General features: G+C 42.4%; 1 protein-coding gene across 1 annotated transcript in view; it reads left to right on the forward strand.

Annotated features, from left to right (window-relative positions):
- The window catches only part of LOC139577638 (uncharacterized), a 29,145-nt gene extending 13,861 nt beyond the window's left edge, over positions 1–15,284 (forward strand). The window contains exon 7 of the mRNA XM_071404779.1: positions 9,391–15,284. Within this exon, the coding sequence (XP_071260880.1) occupies positions 9,391–10,335 (945 nt within the window). The 3' untranslated portion in view covers positions 10,336–15,284. The remainder of the gene's footprint in view (positions 1–9,390) is intronic.
- Positions 15,285–20,563: the final 5,279 nt, after the last annotated feature.

Below are 20,563 nucleotides of genomic sequence, written 5' to 3' on the forward strand. Positions count from 1 at the left end.
TGCTTTGTAAGTAGGAAAACCTGCAAAATCGGCAGTGTATCAAATACTTGTTCTCCCCACTGTAACTGTTTGTGGAAAAATAACAAAATCGTGTAAAACAGGGAGTAACCACTCTTGTACTTTTGCCCAAAAGTTAACTATGGAGCAATACCAGAAAATATGTAACAACTCCAGCGCTTCCACACGACAAAAACGGTAGAAAGAGGATTCTTCGTTGCCCAATATGTGTAACATCTTGTTAGTAGCCAGAAATATTTACAATATCTTCAACAGAAACATTCAGTTTGTGGAGTCTGTTGTTCTATAAATGCTTTTCCCAGTAAGAGTTGCATTTGTGTGGGAAGGCAACTCATTTGTTGTTTTCCCAAATTAAAATGGTACTTGTCTTTATCTCTAGTTAACCATCTGTGAGATTTAATATGAGATCTACAAACAGTTTATATTTTATTTCCCTGAACTTTTTCTTCCATTCTGTTTGAATTGCTGCCAGTACCTGATAGTAAATATGTTCCCATACAATTGTGCACAGTGTAAAATTCCCATTACTATCAATTATATATTTTTTATTATAAGATCCTCTTTTTCAGAAACACATTCCCAATTTTTTTAATTTATCCGTGTATTTGAATTCAACCATATGATCTGTCTCTGAATTTTTCTGGGGATAATGGCTCTGAATTCTCCTGGGGACATTCCTGCTGTCACCATGCAAGAAAGATTTTATTGATTATTTGAAGAATGGGTATACAGTGCCTTCAGAAAGTATTCATACCCCTTGACTTAATGCAAAGTGTTTTTTGAAATATTTGCACATTTATTGAAAATTAAATATCTAATTTACATAAGTAAATCAATACATGTTAGAATCACCTTTGGCAGCGATTACAGCTGTGAGTCTTTCTGGATAAGTCTTTAAGAGTTTTGCACACCTGGATTATACAAAATTTGCACATTATTATTAAAATAATTCTTCAAGCTCTGTCAAGTTGGCTGTTGATCATAGATAGACAGCCATTTTCAAGTCTTGCCATAGATCTTCAAGCCGATTTAAGTCAAAACTGTAACTAGGCCACTCAGGAACATTAAATGTCTTGGTAAGCAACTCCAGTGTGTATTTGGCCTTGTGTTTGAGATTATTGTCCTGCTGAAAGCCGAATTTATCTCCCAGTGTCTGTTGGAATGCAGACTGAAGTAGGTTTTCCTCTAGGATTTTGCCTGGCCTCTATTCTGTTTCTGTTTATCCTAAAAAACTCCTTAGTCCTTGCCGATGACAAGAATACTCATAACATGCTTGAAAATATGAAGATTGGTATTCAGTGATGTGTTGGACTTACCTGAAACATAACACTTTGTATTCAGTATATAAAGTTCATTTCTTTGCCACATTTTTTGCAGTTTTACTTTAGTGCCTTATTGCAAACAGGCTGCATGTTTTGGAATATATTTATTCTGCACAGGCTTCATTATTTTAAATCTGTCATTTATGTTAGTATTGTGGAGTAACTACAATGTTGTTGATCCATCCTCAGTTTTCTCCTACCACAGCCATTAAACTTTAACTGTTTTAAAGTCACCATTGGTCTCATGGTGAATTTTGGCCACGATTGGCCTCATGGAGCGGTTTCCTTCCTCTCCGGCAACTGAGTTAGGAAAGATGCCTGTGTCTTTGTAGTGACTGGGTGTATTGATACACCGTCCAAAGTTTAATTAATAACTTCACCATGTCCAAAGGGATATTCAATGTCTGCTTTTTTACATTTTTACTCATCTACCAATAGGTGCCCTTCTTTGCGAGGCATTGGAAAACCTCCCTGGTCTTTGTGGTTGAATCAGTGTTTGTTTGAATTTCACTGCTCAACTGAGGGACCTTACAGATAATTGTATTTGTGGGTTACAGGGATCATTATAAAATCTGTGTCATTCTAAACACACTTATTGCACACAGAGAGAACCCATGCAATGTATTATGTGACTTGTTAAGCACATTTTTACCCCTGAACTTATTTAGGCTTGCCATATCAAAGGGGTTGAATAGTTATTGACTAAAGACATTTCAGCTTTTTAATTAATTTGTAAACATTTCTAAAAAGATAATTACACTTTGACATTACAGGGTAATGTACAGTGGGGAGAACAAGTATTTGATACACTGCCGATTTTGCAGGTTTTCCTACTTACAAAGCATGTAGAGGTCTGTAATTTTTATCATAGGTACACTTCAACTGTGAGAGACGGAATTTAAAACAAAAATCCAGAAAATCACATTGTATGATTTTTAAGTAATTAATTTGCATTTTATTGCATGACATAAGTATTTGATACATCAGAAAAGCAGAACTTAATATTTGGTACAGAAACCTTTGTTTGCAATTACAGAGATCATACGTTTCCTGTAGTTCTTGACCAGGTTTGCACACACTGCAGCAGGGATTTTGGCCCACTCCTCCATACAGACCTTCTCCAGATCCTTCAGGTTTCGGGGCTGTCGCTGGGCAATACGGACTTTCAGCTCCCTCCAAAGATTTTCTATTGGGTTCAGGTCTGGAGACTGGCTAGGCCACTCCAGGACCTTGAGATGCTTCTTACGGAGCCACTCCTTAGTTGCCCTGGCTGTGTGTTTCGGGTCGTTGTCATGCTGGAAGACCCAGCCACGACCTATCTTCAATGCTCTTACTGAGGGAAGGAGGTTGTTGGCCAAGATCTCGCGATGCATGGCCCCATCCATCCTCCCCTCAATACGGTGCAGTCATCCTGTCCCCTTTGCAGAAAAGCATCCCCAAAGAATGACCACCTCCAAGCTTCACGGTTAGGATGGTGTTCTTGGGGTTGTACTAATCCTTCTTCTTCCTCCAAACACGGCGAGTGGAGTTTAGACCAAAAAGCTCTATTTTTGTCTCATCAGACGACATGACCTTCTCCAATTCCTCCTCTGGATCATCCAGATGGTCATTGGCAAACTTCAGACGGGCCTGGACATGCGCTGGCTTGAGCAGGGGGACCTTGCGTGCGCTGCAGGATTTTAATCCATGACGGCGTAGTGTGTTACTAATGGTTTTCTTTGAGACTGTGGTCCCAGCTCTCTTCAGGTCATTGACCAGGTCCTGCCGTGTAGTTCTGGGCTGATCCCTCACCTTCCTCGTGATCATTGATGCCCCACGAGGTGAGATCTTGCATGGAGCCCCAGACCGAGGGTGATTGACCGTCATCTTGAACTTCTTCCATTTTCTAATAATTGCGCCGACAGTTGTTGCCTTCTCACCAAGCTGCTTGCCTATTGTCCTGTAGCCCATCCCAGCCTTGTGCAGGTCTACAATTTTAGCCCTGATGTCCTTACACAGCTCTCTGGTCTTGGCCATTGCGGAGAGGTTGGAGTCTGTTTGATTGAGTGGGTGGACAGGTGTCTTTTATACAGGTAACGAGTTCAAACAGGTGCAGTTAATACAGGTAATGAGTGGAGAACAGGAGGGCTTCTTAAAGAAAAACTAACAGGTCTGTGAGAGCCGGAATTCTTACTGGTTGGTAGGTGATCAAATACTTATGTCATGCAATAAAATGCGAATTAATTACTTAAAAATCATACAATGTGATTTTCTGGATTTTTGTTTTAAATTCCGTCTCTCACAGTTGAAGTGTACCTATGATAAAAATTACAGACCTCTACATGCTTTGTAAGTAGGAAAACCTGCAAAATCGGCAGTGTATCAAATACTTGTTCTCCCCACTGTATGTAGTCCAGTGACACAAAATTCAGGCTGTAACACAACAAAATGTAGAAAAAGTAAAGGGGTGTGAATACTTTCTGAAGGCACTGTAGATCAACTGAGAGGCAATGAAGGTGTTTGTCAAGGTTACTCTGCCATATAAAAGACAAAGCTTAACCTTTCCACAGCAATAGTATTTTGTCATTCTTGGCTAGTTTCAAATCTAAGTTCTCCTTTACAAGATCCTTCATTCTTTTGGAATGTGGATGCCAAGCATGTCCACTGGGCCATTGCTCCACTTCATTGGCACGCAAGACAATCCCGTAGGACAAAGAAGCCATATGTGGAGATCCTAGGCTGGTGTGGTTACACGTGGTCTGCAGTTGTGAGGCTGCTTGGACGTACTGCCAAATTCTCTAAAACGACGTTGGAGGCGGCTTATGGTAAAGAAATGAACATTAGATTCTCTGGCAACAGCTATGGTGGACATTCCTGATGACAGCATGCCAATTGCACACTCCTTCAAAACTTGATAAATCTGTGGTATTGTATTGTGTGACAAAACTGCACATTTTAGAGTGGCCTTTTATTGTCCCCAGCACAAGGTGCACCTGTGTAACGATCATGCTGTTTAATCAGCTTCTTGATATGCCATACCTGTCAGGTGGATGGATTATCTTGGTAAAGGAGAAATACTCACTAGAGAGAAATACGTTTTTCTTGTGTATGGAACATCTCTGATCTTTTATTTCAGCTCATGAAACATGGGACCAACGCTTTACATGTTGCGTTTATATTTTTGTTTAGTATATATTGGAATTGTTCCTGATTGGGATGGCCAGCATCTCGATAGCCAATAAGAATAAATAAGGTGAAACTGGATCCCCTTGTCGAACCCCTCTAAATAAATAAATACCCAATATTCACTACTTTACTCACCGGTTTCTGATATAAGACTTTAAACGATTGAATAAATGACTTACCAAAATTAAAATACTGAAGGCATCTATATAAATGAGATTCCATCTTGTCAAAAGCCTCCTCAAAATATGCACCTGCCTTTTCTTCTATTTCACAATGTTCAATAGTTTCCAGAAAAATACTGTCACCTATGTAGCGATCCTAAATAAAGCCAGATTTCTCACTTTCAGTAATTTTGCTTATTACGTTCGTCATTCTAAGTGCTAAACATTTTGATAGAATATGGGTGTCACAGCATAAAGTGAGGGGTCTTCAGTTTTTGAGATGCACAGGGCTTATATAATGGCCATTTGCCTCCTGCTTCAATAGTAATGTAATCAGTCCCTCTCTTTGGGTTGTTGATCATTCCCCCTGTTCAAATGAAACATTTAAGCAGGTGAACAAAGGTTCTTTGTTTTCTGTATAAAAAAAAATACCCTCTACACCTCAATTGGTATACCGTCAAAGCCAGGAGATTTACCAGTTTGGAATTAGTTAATTGCCATTAGTAATTCATCGTCAGCGATCAACCCCTCACAGGATGCTTTTTGTATTTCTGTTAAGCTGCAATATGTAACTTTTTGGGTGACCCGACCAAATTCACATAGAAAGCCAAGGTGTAACTTTTTCATCTTGGTATAGCTTGCGGTAATATTGAGCTTGTCAACAACAATATAAGCACCAAGCCTAGTCTATTTCTTTAAAGCTGCAATATGTAACATTTTGGGCGACCCAACCAAATTCACGTAGAAATGTGCGTTATAGATCTGTCATTCTCATTGAAAGCAAGTCTCAGAAGTGGTAGATCTGTGAATTTCTATGCTTCCCGTTCTTAAGTTTTGTTTTTGCGTCTTTTACTTTCTATTTTGTGCACCAGCTTCAAACAGCTGAAAATATAATATTTTTGGTTATTGAAAAGATATTTCACATTTAGATGCTATAATGATTCTCTGCACTGATTTCTTGTTTTGTCACAAACTGAAATTATGCAAACTATTAGAATTTTAGCAACCATTGCATCAACCAGTGTGCATCATTGACCATATTTAAGCATCGAGTAGAGTATTTTCCGCATGTTATTTCTTTCTTGAGGAAACTGGTCATTAAGCCCAAAGTTCCTACTTTGTAATTGTCTACCCTTGGATTTAACCAGTACTTTTTCTTTGTAGGCCTAATGACCGAATTTGGCCATGATGGGGCGATTTTTGATACCTCATCTGCTAGGATATGTAGTTTTGTTTGTATTTTCCTAAGAATTTCCACCATTATTCTCAGAAATACCTGTGAAAACCAGGTTCTCTCTTATCGAATGGGACTGTAAGTCTAATGAATCCACCTAGAGTCCACCGGTGCGTCAATATAAGTAACATCATTTTAAAAATCCCATCAAAATCTTTCCGTTTAAGCTAGATATCTGATTTGTGGCATGGGCTGCGTCTTAATCCATCGCGTCCGCATCTGCAGTGGAAGGTGGCCAAGCTCCATCGGTGTTTGTCAGACATCCCGAAAAACGGTCTTCTCACGAAAATGGCTGTGGCGCGTCTGAGCGGTTTGGCTTACAAACTAACATGGAAAGATGAGACGAACATGATGGTGTTCTCATGATGGTGTTCTCCGTTTTGCTCAACGACCCCCACAAGTGTCACGGGACTCATGTGAATGTAACCAGTACTGGTTTTTAAAAAATGAATGGAAGTATGGAGGTAGTTTTGTACCTACCCCAAAAAAGGGGTTAAATATGTGTAAAAGATTTCCTGAGATTTCTTTTATCTCCTAGATATAGGACAGACACTCCAAAACATTATTCCTTGCGATTTATTTTTTAACTGTCTTTTTTCCATTTATGAATGTATTATTCAATGCGTTTTTATTGGATTTGGTACTAAAGGCCAAAGTCAATATTTGATCAAATATATAAGAGTACCAGTCAAAAGTTTGGAGACACCTACAGTTGAAGTCGGCAGTTTACATACACTTAGGTTGGAGTCATTAAAATTTGTTTTTCAACCACTCCACAAATTTCTTGTGAACAAACTATAGTTTTGGCAAGTCGGTTAGGACATCTACTTTGTGCATGACACAAGTAATTTTTCCAGCAATTGTTTACAGACAGATTATATCACTTATAATTCACTGTATCACAATTCCAGTGGGTCAGAAGTTTACATACACTAAGTTGACTGTGACTTTAAACAGCTTGGAAAATTCCCAAAAATTATGTCATGGCTTTAGAAGCTTCTGATAGGCCAATTGACATCATTTGAATCAATTGGAGGTTTACCTGTGGATATATTTCAAGGCCTACCTTCAAACTCAGTGCCTCTTTGCTTGACATCATGAGAAAATCAAAAGAAATCAGCCAAGACCTTGTAGGCCTCCACAAGTCTGGTTCGTCCTTGGGAGCAATTTCCAAACGCCTGAAGGTACCACGTTCATCTGTACAAACAATAGTACACAAGTATATATACCATGGGACCATGCAGCCGTCATACCGCTCAGGAAGGAGACGCGTTCTGTCTCCTAGAGATGAACGTACTTTGGTGCAAAAAGTGCAAATCAATCCCAGAACAACAGCAAAGGACCTTGTGAAGATGCTGGAGGAAACAGGTACAAAAGTATCTATAGCCACAGTAAAACGAATCCTATATTGATATAACCTGAAAGGCCGCTGAACAAGGAAGAAGCCACTGCTCCAAAACCGCCATAAAAAAGCCAGACTACGGTTTGCAACTGCACAAAGATCGTACTTTTTGAAGAAATGTCCTCTGGTCTGATGAAACAAATATAGAACTGTTTGGCCATAATAACCATCGTTATGTTTGGAGGAAAAAGGGGGATGCTTGCAAGCCGAAGAACACCATCCCAACCGTGAAGCACGGGGGTGACAGCATCATGTTGTGGGGGTGCTTTGCTGCAGAAGGGACTGGTGCACTTCACAAAATAGATGGCATCATGAGGGAGGAAAATTATGTGGATATATTGAAACAGTATCTCAAGACATCAGTCAGGAAGTTAAAGCTTGGTCGTAAATGGGTCTTCCAAATGGACAAAGACCCCAAGTATACTTCCAAAGTTGTTGCAAAATGGCTTAAGGATAACAAAGTCAAGGTATTGGAGTGGCCATCACAAATCCCTGACCTCAATCCTATAGAAAATTTGTGTGCGAGCAAGGAGGCCTACAAACCTAACTCAGTTACACCAGCTCTGTCAGGTGGAATGGGCCAAAATTCTAAACTTATTTTGAATTAGTTGGTGAACGGATGATCTCCGCATGTGTGGTTCCCACCGTGAAGCATGGAGGTGGTGGTGTGATGGTGCTTTGCTGGTGACACTGTCTGTGATTTATTTAGAATTCAATCAGACTTAACCAGCAAGGCTGTCACAGCATTCTGCATTATACACAATCCCATCTCGTTGCGCTTAGTGGGACTATCATTTGTTTTTCAACAGGACTTCCAGGCTGTGTAAGGGCTATTTGACCAAGAAGGAGAGTGATGAGTGCGGCATCAGATGACCTAGCCTACACAATCACCTGACCTCAACCCAATTGAGATGGTTTGGGATGACTTGGACCGCAGAGTGAAGGAAAAGCAGCCAACAAGTGCTCAGCATATGTGGTAACTCCTTCAAGATGGTTGGAAAATGCATTCCAGGTGAAGATGGTTGAGAGATTGCCAAGAGTGTGCAAGCTGTCATCTAGGCAAAGGGTGGCTACTTTGAAGAATCTAAAATATATTTAGATTTGTTTAACACTTTTTTGGTTACTACATGATTCCGTATGTGTTATTTCATAGTTTTGATGTCTTCACTATTATTCTACAATGTAGAAAATAGCAAAAATAAATAAAAACCCTTGAATGAGTAGGTGTCCAAATTTTGATTGGTATTGTATATATTGTTTTAGACCTACGAATTCAAAATCAAATAGCTTACTAATCCATGGTATGACCATTTTAGAACAATAATAACCCCCCAGTCTTAGACTTAGAGAAATAATGTTTATTTGAGCATGTTATTGTCACTTGATAATTGAATTAACAATAGTTATGAGTGTTATGACATTACCTTTGAGCTGTAGGTTGACTTTGATCAGGTATTTTATTTGGAGCTGGCTTAATTCAATACTGGCCGGTATGTCAGACTTTTACTGTTTTTTCTCCCCAATTTTGTGATATCCAATTGGTCGTTAGTCTTGTCCCATCGCTGCAACTCCCCTACGGACTCGGGAGAGGCGAACGTCAAGAGCCATGCGTCCTCCGAAACATGACCCTGCCAAGCCGCACTGCTTCTTGACACACTGCTCGCTTAACCCGGAAGCCAGCTGCACCAATGTGTTGGGAGTAAACACTGTCCATTCGTGCACAACTTATAGCATTGATCATTTATTTTTAAGGACTGTAGTACATTGGTTTCAACCAGAGTTGTTTCCAAATCGGCAGTGTCTGTAGAATAGTTCCTGCATCTTTTCGCTCCTTGGGGAGCTTGTTCTATTGACTGTGGTTAATGTTTTATCATAGAAAGAGAAATGGGTGTGCTCAGTTCAAATGTTTGTAGTGACAAAAGTTCTCCGGGTGCCGCTGATGAAAGCTGCCGGCGAAAAGCGTCCATTTGTTCTAGCCTCCGTTGCTAAACATGATATTTTATAATATCATGTCATGTTTCTGTGTGTACAGCAAATTGTTTCTTATATAAACCTTTATATTCTCTTCTGTACAATTTGTGTTCACAGTCTGCAGTCCATGAAGACCTGCTGATATCAGGTGTTGCTGGCGGAAGAGACTGGACCTCTGAGGCGGCTGGTCACAAACCTTGGCCTCGAATCAGGACAGTCGATCAAGCGCCGTCACTCTTCCTTCCCGAGTCGGAACCAGGACCCAACCGTGAGGGACAGAGACTCCACCAACACCACTATACAGAACACAACCAGTGGACAGGGGGACTGAACAACCTCAGTCCTGGTGGTCATCAGAGAGACAGAGGCTCCAGTCAGGGATCTAGTCTGCAGCCCAGACCCTTCTCTTCACATTCTCAGTGCAGGGATGGAGCAGGGCCTGGGGCTGATAGAGATAGACCCTCCTGTTCCTATGATACAAACACCACAGTATCCATGATGAACAGAGCAGGTCACCCTGGGCTTCAGCCTTCAAAGAGGGTGGTGGGCGACCCTCCTGGTGGTAGTCTTTCAGGAAGTCTGTCTTCTTCAGGGTCTCGTCTAATGCCTAGTGACTGGGTTCATAGAAAGCCTGGACCTGGGTCTAGCCTTCCTCAGTTACCTCATGGTTACCCCACCAACACAGACAGGGTCAGGATGGGCGTTCCCCATGAGATGTACCTTGCTTATAACACAGCACACAATCCCAACAACACCCAAACAATGGCTAGAGGTCAAGGAGGGAGCTCAAAGACTAACCACCTGAGGGCGGTGGCTCCTGCTTCTACCTCCTCTGGTGTCATCGGGTCACAACGTGGGAGGCTGAGCATTAGGACGGACGCAGACAAGCCATACGCCTGCCCCACGTGTGGGAAGCGCTTTACTGAGGCAAACTATGTGAAGAAGCACCAGACAGTTCACACCAAGGAGAGGCCCTTCAAGTGCAAACTATGTCACAAGAGCTTCTCCTTCCTGACTAACCTTACCAGACATAGGAGTGTCCACAAAGGGGAGAAATCATAGCAGTGTGGCTTGAGTTTTACGCAGGGGATATCTGGGAACCATTCTTTAGCTGCCAAACACTACATGGCCAAAAGTATGTGGACACCTGCTCGTCTACACATCTCATTCCAAAATCATGGGCATTTATATGGTCTCCCCTTTGCTGTTATAACATCCTACACTCTTCTAGTAAGGCTTTCCACTAGATGTTGGAACATTGCTGCGGGGACTTGCTTCTATTCAGCTACAAGAGCATTAGTGAGGTCGGGCACTGTTGTTAAGCGATTAGGCCTGGCTCGCAGTCGGCGTTCCAATTCATCCCAAAGGTGTTCAATGGGGTTGAGGTCGGGGCTCTGTGCAGGCCAGTCAAGTTCTTCCACACCGATCTCAACAAACCATTTGTGTATGTACCTCACTTTGTGCACGGGGGCATTGTCATGCTGAGACAGGAAAGGGCCTTACCCAAACTGTTGCCACAAACTTGGACACACAGAATCTTCTAGAATGTTATTGTATGATGTAGCGTTAACATTTCCCTTCACTGGAACTAAGGGCCTAGCCCAAATAATGAAAAACAGTTCCAAACCATTATTCATCCTCCACCAAACTTTACAGTTGGCGCTATGCATTCGGGCAGGTAGCGTTCTTGTGGCATCCGCCAAACCCAGATTTGTCCATTGGACTGCCAGATGGTGAAGTCGTTCTTCCAGATGGTGAAGCGTGATTCATCACTCCAGAGAACGCGTTTCCACTACTCCAGAGTCCAATACCGGCGAGCTTTACACCACTCCAGCTGACGCTTGGCATTGCGCATGATGATCTTAGGCTTGTGTGCGGCAGCTTGGCTATGGAAACCCATTTCATGAAGCTCCCGACGAACAGTTATTGTGCTGACGTTGCTTTCAGAGGCAGTTTGGAACTGGGTAGTGAGTGTTGCAACCGAGGACAAACAATCTTTACATGTTACGTTCTTCAGCACTCGGCGGTCCGGTTCTGTTAGCTTGTGTGGCCTACCACTTCACGGCTGAGCCATTGTTGCTCCTAGACGTTTCGACTTCATAATAACAGCTATTACAGTTGACCGGGGCAGCTCTAGCAGGGCAGAAATTTGACAAACTGACTTGTTGGAAAGGTGGCATCCTATGACGGTGCCACGTTGAAAGTCACTAAGCTCTTCAGTAAGGCCATTTCACTGACAGTGTTTGTCTATGGAGATTGCATGTCGGTGTGCTTAATGTTATACACCTGTCAGCAACGGGTGTGGCTGAAAAAGCCGAATCCACTAATTTGAAGGGTATCCTTATTAGACAGTGGGAAGGTCCACAATAGGGAGAAATCATAGCAGTGTGGCTTGAGATTTATTGGTATTTTATTAGGATCCCCATTAACTGTTGCAAATGCATCAGGTTCTCTTCCTGGGGTCCACACAAAACATGATACAATAAGAACATTAATAGTCAAGAACAGCTCAAGGACAGAACTACATACATTTAAAACGTCACACAGATTACAAATGAGTACATACACACAAAAAATCTAGGTCAAATAGGGGAGAGGTGCTGTGCTGTGAGATGTTCATTAATCTGTTTTTTTTAAAACAGGTTTGCTGTAAACTTGAGAAATTTCAGATGGAAGAGAGTTCCAGCTAATCATGGCTCTATATAATACTGTACATTTCTTGAATTTGTTCTGGATTTGGGGACTGTGAAAAGTTCCCTAGTGGCATGTCTGGCAGGCTAAGTGTGTGTATCAGAGCTGTGTGTAAGTTGACAATGCAAAGGATTTGGAATTTAACACTGATTGCATCACCTTTTTTCATAAGAAACAGTCTCTGCTGCACTTAGCCAAGAGAGACTGGTATGTATATTGTTGATATTAGCCCTCTAATTACAGTGAAGAGCAAGACATTCCACTCTGTTCTGGGCCAGCTTCAGTTTTTCTATGTCCTTTGCAGCACCTGACTGGGCAATAATCAAAATAAGATAAAACTAGAGCCTTTATTTGCGGAGTGTGGTGTCAAAAAAGCCAAGCATCTCTTTATCATGGACAGACCTCTCCCCATCTTTACAACCACTCAATGAATATGTTTTGTCCATGACAGTTTACAATCTTTTCCTGGTTAAAAAAAATATTTTTTATAATTCCAAGGTCACACCATGTAATTTAGTCTCCTCAACTTGCTCAACGGCCACATTATTCATGATCAGATTCAGCTGAGGTATAGAACTTAAATGATTTGAGGGAATGATTTTTAACAAATATAATGCTCTTAGTTTTAGAGATGTTCAGGACTAGTTTATTACTGGCCACCTATTCTAAAACTGACTTCAACTCTTTGTTTAGGGTTGCAGTGATTTCACTAGCTGTGGTTGCTGACACATATAGGGTTGAATCATCAGGGTACAGTCAGTATACAGTGCATTCGGAAAGTATTCAGACCCCTTAATTTTCCCCCACATTTTCTTACGTTACAGCCTTATTCTAAAATTGATTAAATAGTTTCCCCCCCCTCATCAATTTACTCACAATACCCCATAATGACGAAGCAAAAAAAAACGAAAATATCACATTTACCTAAGTATTTAGACCCTTTACTCAGTACTTTGTTGAAGCACCTTTAGCAGCGATTACAGCCTTGAGTATTCTTGGGCATGACGCTACAAGCTTGGCACACCAGCTTTTGGGGATTTTCTCCCATTCTTCTCTGCAGATCCTCTCAAGTTCTGTCAGGTTGGATGGGAAGCGTCGCTACACAGCTATTTTCAATGTCTCTTCAGAGATAATTGATAAGGTTCAAGTCCGGTCTCTGGCTGGGCCACTCAAGGACATTCAGAGACTTGTCCCGAAGCCACTACTGCTTTTTATTGGCTGTACTTAGGGTCATTGTCCTGTTGGAAGGTGAACCTTCGCCCCAGTCTAAAGTCCGGAGCGCTCTGGAGCAGGTTTTCATCAAGGAACTCTCAGTACTTTGCTCCGTCATCTTTCCTTCGATCATGACTAGTCTCCCAGTCCCTGCCTCTGAAAAACATCTCTACAGCATGATGCTGCCAGCACCATGCTTCACCGTATCGAAGGTGCCAGGTTTCCTCCAGACGTGACGCTTGGCATTCAGGCAAAATATTTCAATCTTGGTTTCATCTGAACAGATAATCTTATTTCTCATGGTCTGAGAGTCCTTTAGGTGCCTTTTGGAAAACTCCAAGCGGGCTGTCATGTGCCTTTTACTGAGGAGTGGCTTCCGTCTGGCCACTCTACCATAAAGGCCTGATTGGTGGAGTGCTGCAGAGATGGTTGTCTTTCTGGAAGGTTCTCTCATCTCTACAGAGGAACTCTGGAGCTCTGACAGAGTGACTATCGGATTCTTGGTCACATCCCTGACCAAGGACTTTCTCCCCCGATTTCTCAGTTTGGCCCGGGCAGCCAGCTCTAGGAAGAGTCTTGGTGGTTCCAAATTTCTTCAATTTAAGAATGATGGAGGCCACTGTGTTCTTGGGGACCTTCAATGACCTTAATTTTTTGGAACCCTTCCCCAGATCTGTTCCTCAACACAATCCTGTCTCGGAGCTCTACAGACTATTCCTTCGACCTCATGACTTGGTTCTTGCGCTGACATGCACTTTCAAATATGGTACCTTATATAGACAGGTGTGTGTTTTTTGTGTGTTTTTTTTCAGGGGGTGGATCAGCTTTAATATTGAGGATAGATTGTTGCTTCCACCAATGTAATTGTCTGCAACATTTCCAATCCCCCATATATTTTTGGGTAACACACTTCTTTTTTGACTATACCTTTATTATTCCCCGCAAACCCTACCACCCCTCCCCCAATTGGAGTAAACTAAGAAACAATAACACTTAGGCTTCTACCTTCAGTTTATACATATTATATACATATCTATTTTACAATAGTTATATTTTGTTTGTTTTTAGTCCTTCCTCTATTTCCGATGTCCATCCAGTTTGTAACTGTGCTATTTAACAACATTTCTGAACATATTTTACAGACCCGTATGTTTTACATTGGTTATCTTATTAGTCCCACCCTTCAGCTCCATTCAACCCCTCCCATCTATCTCTTAACACCATCCATTTTGGATTTCTATTTGCCATATATTTTTCAACTGTGCTGTAATGCTTCACAAAAGTACTGAACCTTTTTATTTTCATAGCTTCTACAGATTGTAAATTAAAGATAAAAAAATCTAAAATAATTATTATATTATTGATCAATTGACTATGACTTTTCAAATCACCCAGTATTGCTATCTGCAGCATTAGTTCTAGGTAAATGTTGCAATTCTTCAGCCATTCCTGGACCTGTGACCAAAAACAAGCTACATATGGACAGTACCAAAATAAATGATCTAATGTCTCTTCCTCCTCGCAGCAAAATCTGCAGAGCTGGGAAGATTGTATCCCCCATATATATATATATAATATTATATTGGTTGCAAGAATTCTGTATAATAATTTAAATAGAAAAATTTGAGGTTTTGAATCCGGCGTCGTTTTGCGTGTCAATGCATATACCATGTGCCATGGAATCGGTACATCGAACATCTCTTCCCAACTATTTTGCGATTTACATGTTACAGATGTCAATTTTTTGGTCCTTAAATTAAATTGGTATATATTTTTATTTATCACAATTTTCTTTAACAATTTGTGGTCTTTAATGCAGGGCCTGACAGACAAGTTCCTTACTTTCCCCCCTTCCACTTGCCTCTTCCATTTTTGTGGTAATGAGGCAATTAGTTGGTTGTAATTTTGGGTAGAGCAGACATTTCCATATGTCTGTGTTAGCTGCATGTGTGACATAACTCCACCAGTCCTATTTATGATATCATTTGCAAAAAGATTTTATCGAAAAATAAGTTTATATTAAAATTAGTATATTTGAGTTTTACCACAATATTTGTTGTATTATTTTTTCTGTCTTTTCAGGTGGATTAAACTGAAATTGCAAACAACTTCAAATCAAATTTTATTTGTCACATACACATGGTTAGCAGATGTTAATGCGAGTGTAGCGAAATGCTTGTGCTTCTAGTTCCGACCATGCAATAATATCTAACAAGTAATCTAACAATTTCACAACAACGACCTTATACACACAAGTGTAAAGGAATGAATAAGAATATGTACATAAAAATATATGAATGAGTGATGGCCGAACGGCATAGGCAGTAGATGGTATAGAGTACAGTATATACATATGAGATGAGTAATGTAGGGTATGTAAACATTATATAAAGTGGCATTGTTTAAAGTGGCTAGTGATACATTTATTACATACATTTTTCCATTATTAAAGTGGCTAGAGTTGAGTCAGTATGTTGGCAGCAGCCCCTCAATGTTAGTGATGGCTGTTTAACAGTCTGATGGCCTTGAGATAGAAGCTGTTTTTCAGTCTCTCGGTCCCTGCTTTGATGCACCTGTACTGACCTCGCCTTCTGGATGATAGCAGGGTGAACAGGCACTGGCTCGGGTGGTTGTTGTCCTTGAGGATCTTTTTGGCCTTCCTGTGACATCGGGTGGTGTAGGTGTCCTGGAGGGCAGGTAGTTTGCCCCCGGTGATGCGTTGTGCAGACCTCACTACCCTCTGGAGAGCCTTGCAGCTGTGGGCGGAGCCGTACCAGGCGGTGATACAGCCCGACAGGATGCTCTCGATTGTGCATCTGTAAAAGTTTGTGAGTGTTTTTGGTGACAAGCCGAATTTCTTCAGCCTCCTGAGGTTGAAGAGGCGCTGCTGCACCTTCTTCACCATGCTGTCTGTGTGGGTGGACCATTTCAGTTTGTCTGTGATGTCTACGTCGAGGAACTTAAAACTTCCCACCTTCTCCACTACTGTCCCGTCGATGTGGATAGAGGGCTGCTCCCTCTGCTGTTTCATGAAGTCCACGATCATCTCCTTTGTTTTGTTGACATTGAGTGTGAGGTTATTTTCCTGACACCACACTTCGAGTGCCCTCACCTCCTCCCTGTAGGCCGTCTCCTCGTTGTTTGTAATCAAGCCTACCACTGTAGTGTCGTCTGCAAACTTGATGATTGAGTTGGAGGCGTGCATGGTCACGCAGTCATGGGTGAACAGGGAGTACAGGAGAGGACTGAGAACACACCCTTGTGGGGCCCCAGTGTTGAGGATTAGCGGGTTGGAGATGTTGTTACCTACCCTCACCACCTGGGGACGGCCCGTCAGGTCCAGGACCCAGTTGCACAGGGCGGGGACGAGACCCAGGGTCTCGAGCTTAATGAAGAGTTTTGAGTGTTAAATGCTGAGCTGTAGCCGATGAACAGCATTCTTACATAGGTATTCCTCTTGTCCAGATGGGTTAGTGCAGTGTGCAGTGTGATTGCGATGGCGTCGTCTGTGGACTTATTGTGGCGGTAAGCAAATTGGAGTGGGTCTAGGGTGTCAGGTAGGGTGGAGGTGATATGGTCCTTGACTATTCTCTCAAAGCACTTCATGATGACGGAAGTGAATGCTACGGGGCGGTAGTCATTTAGCTCAGTTACCTTAGCTTTCTTGGGAACAGGAACAATGGTGGCCCTCTTGAAGCATGTGGGAACAGCAGACTGGGATAAGGATTAATTGAATATGTCCGTAAACACACCAGCCAGCTGGTCTGCGCATGCTCTGAGGACGCGGCTGGGGATGCCGTCTGAGCCTGCAGCCTTGCGAGGGTTAACACGTTTAAATGTTTTTCTCATGTTGGCTGCAGTGAAGGAGATCCCGCAGGTTTTGGTAGCGGGCCGTGTCAGTGGCACTGTATTGTCCTCAAAGCGAGCAAAGAAGTTGTTTAATTTGTCTGGGAGCAAGACATCGTGGTCCGCGACGCTTGTTTAAAAAAATAACGATATTTTGGAGATGATTTTGTTTTCAAATAACCAAAAGTGAGCAGTTGTAATCTGAATAAAGGGAAAAAGGCCATTCTTGAACATGGGGTGAGACATTCTTACTAATTTACTAGAGAACCATTTCGGATTTAAGTACACTGCTCAAAAAAATAAAGGGAACACTTAACCAACACAATGTAACTCCAAGTCAATCACACTTCTGTGAAATCAAACTGTCCACTTAGGAAGCAACACTGATTGACAATAAATTTCACATGCTGTTGTGCAAATGGAATAGACAAAAGGTGGAAATTATAGGCAATTAGCAAGACACCCCCAATAAAGGAGTGATTCTGCAGGTGGTGACCACAGACCACTTCTCAGTTCCTATGCTTCCTGGCTGATGTTTTGGTCACTTTTGAATGCTGGCGGTGCTCTCACTCTAGTGGTAGCATGAGACGGAGTCTACAACCCACACAAGTGGCTCAGGTAGTGCAGCTCATCCATGATGGCACATCAATGCGAGCTGTGGCAAGAAGGTTTGCTGTGTCTGTCAGCGTAGTGTCTAGAGCATGGAGGCGCTACCAGGAGACAGGCCAGTACATCAGGAGACGTGGAGGAGGCCGTAGGAGGGCAACAACCCAGCAGCAGGACCGCTACCTCCGCCTTTGTGCAAGGAGTAGCACTGCCAGAGCCCTGCAAAATGACCTCCAGCAGGCCACAAATGAACTTAATATTTGGTACAGAAAATTTACAGAAATTGTTTGCAATTACAGAGATCATACGTTTCCTGTAGTTATTGACCAGGTTTGCACACACTGCAGCAGGGATTTTTTGGCCCACTCCTCCATACAGACCTTCTCCAGATCAGTCTTGGTGGCGTTTTTCTGATCGATTCCGAGTTTGATTAATGATGTTTTTCATGGTTCAAGCTAGGTCTCTTAGTTCCAGTGAAGTGAAATCTTAACGCTACAGCATACAATGATATTCTAGACATTTCATGAATAGGAGATTTGATATGTAATGTAATAAACAGTACCGCAGGGGTCATCAACTAGATGGTCTGTAGAACCTTTCACATACGTCTTGTGTCTGAGCCTTTGATTTGCGAATCCACTTTGTCTCTATACTGACATTTTGCTTGTTTGATTGCCTTGGAGGGAATAACTACACTGTTTGTATTCGGCCATATTCCCAGTCACCTTTCCATGGTTAAATGTGGTGGTTTGCCATTCAGTTCTGCACGAATGCCGCCATCTATCCACGGTTTCTGGTTAGGGTAGGTTTTAATAGTCACAGTAGGTGCAACATCTCCTATGCAGTTCCTTATAAACTCACTCAACGAATCAGTGTATACGTCGATATTATTCTCTGAGGCTACACACAACATGTCCCAGTCCGCGTGATCAAAACAATCTTGAAGCGTGGATTGGTCAGACCAGCGTTGAATAGTCCTTAGCACAGGTACATCCTGTTTGAGTTTCTGCCTCTAGGAAGGGAGGAGCAAAATTGAGTCGTGGTCAGATTTGCCGAAAGGAGGGTGGGGGAGGGCCTTGTATGCATCGCGGAAGTTAGAGTAGACTACAGTCAATATGCTGATAGAATTTAGGTAGCCTTGTTCTCAAATTTGCTTTGTTAAAATCCCCAGCTATAATAAATTCAGCCTCAGGATATATGGTTTCCAGTTTGCATAAAGTCCAGTGAAGTTCCTTGAGGGCCGTCGTGGCATTCGGCTTGAGGTGGGATATACACGGCTGTGACAATAACCGAGGAGAATTCCCTTGGGAGATAATATGGTCGGCATTTGATTGTGAGGAATTCTAGGTCAGGTGAACAAAAGGATTTGAGTTCCTGTATGTTGTTACAATTACACCATTAATCATGAAACATATACCTCCGCCCTTCTTCTGTCCAGAGAGATGTTTTTTCCAGTTGGCGCAACGCACAAAGAATCCAGGTGGCTGTACCGACTCCGACAGCATTTCCCAAGAGAGCCATGTTTCCTTGAAACAGAGTATGTTACAATCCCTGGTGTCTTTCTGGAAAGCAACCCGTGCCCTAATTTTGGCAACCTTGTTATCTAGAAACTGGACATTAGCGAGTAACATACTCGGGAGCAGTGGGTGGTGTGCGCCTCCAAAGTCTGACCAGAAGACCGCTCCGCCTACTTATTCTCCAGCAGCGTTGTTTTGTGTCAGCCTCTGGAATCAGTTAAAATGCCCTGGGTGGTACAGACAAAGGTTCCACTTCGGGAAAGTCGAATTCCTGGTCGTAGTGCTGGTAAGTTGACGTTGCTCTGATATCCAATAGTTCTTCCCGGCTGTATGTAATAACACTTAAGATTTTCCGGGCTAACAATGTAAGAAATAATACATAAAAAACAATACTGCAAAGTTTCCTCCAACCCGCTAATCCTCAACACTGGGGCCCCGCAAGGGTGTGTTCTCAGCCCTCTCCTGTACTCCCTGTTCACCCATGACTGCGTGGCCATGCACACCTCCAACTCAATCATCAAGTTTGCAGACAACACAACAGTAGTAGGCTTGATTACCAACAACGAGGAGACAGCCTACAGGGAGGAGGTGAGGGCACTCGGAGTGTGGTGTCAGGAAAACAACCTCTCACTCAACATCAACAAAACAAATGAGATGAAGTTGGACTTCAGGAAACAGCAGAGGGAGCACTCCCCTATCCACATCGACGGGACAGCAGTGGAGAAGGTGGACAGTTTTTAAGTTCCTCGGTGTACACATCACGGACAAACTGAAATTATCCACCCATACAGACAGTGTGCAACAGCGCCTCTTCAACCTCAGGAGGCTGAAGAAATTTGTCTTGTCACCTAAAACCCCCACAAACTTTTACAGAAGCACAATTGAGAGCATCCTGTCGGGCTGTATCACCGCCTGGTACGGCAACTGCACTTCCCACAACCGCAAGGCTCTCCAGAGGGTGGTGCAGTCTGCACAACGCATCACCGGGAGCAAACTACCTGCCCTCCAGGATACCTACAGCACCCGATGTCACTGAAGGCCAAAACGATCATCAAGGACAACAACCACCCGAGCCACTGCCTGTTCACCCCGCTACTATGCAGAAAGCGAGGTCAGTACAGGTGCAGCAAAGCTGGAACCGAGAGACTGAAAAACAGCTTCTATCTCAAGGCCATCAGACTGTTAAACAGCCATCACTAGCACATTAGAGGCTGCTGCCTATAGGCATAGACTAGGAATCACTGGCCACTTTAAGGACTGGAACACTAGTCACTTTAATAATGCCACTTTAATAATGTTCACATATCTTGCATTACTCATCTCATATGTATATACTGTATTTTATACCATCTATTGCATTTTGCCTGTGCCGCTCTGTCATTGCTCATCCATATATTTATATATTCTTATTCCATTCC

The sequence above is a fragment of the Salvelinus alpinus genome, chromosome 6 (genome assembly GCF_045679555.1).
Source record: "Salvelinus alpinus chromosome 6, SLU_Salpinus.1, whole genome shotgun sequence".
Lineage (NCBI taxonomy): Eukaryota > Metazoa > Chordata > Actinopteri > Salmoniformes > Salmonidae > Salvelinus > Salvelinus alpinus.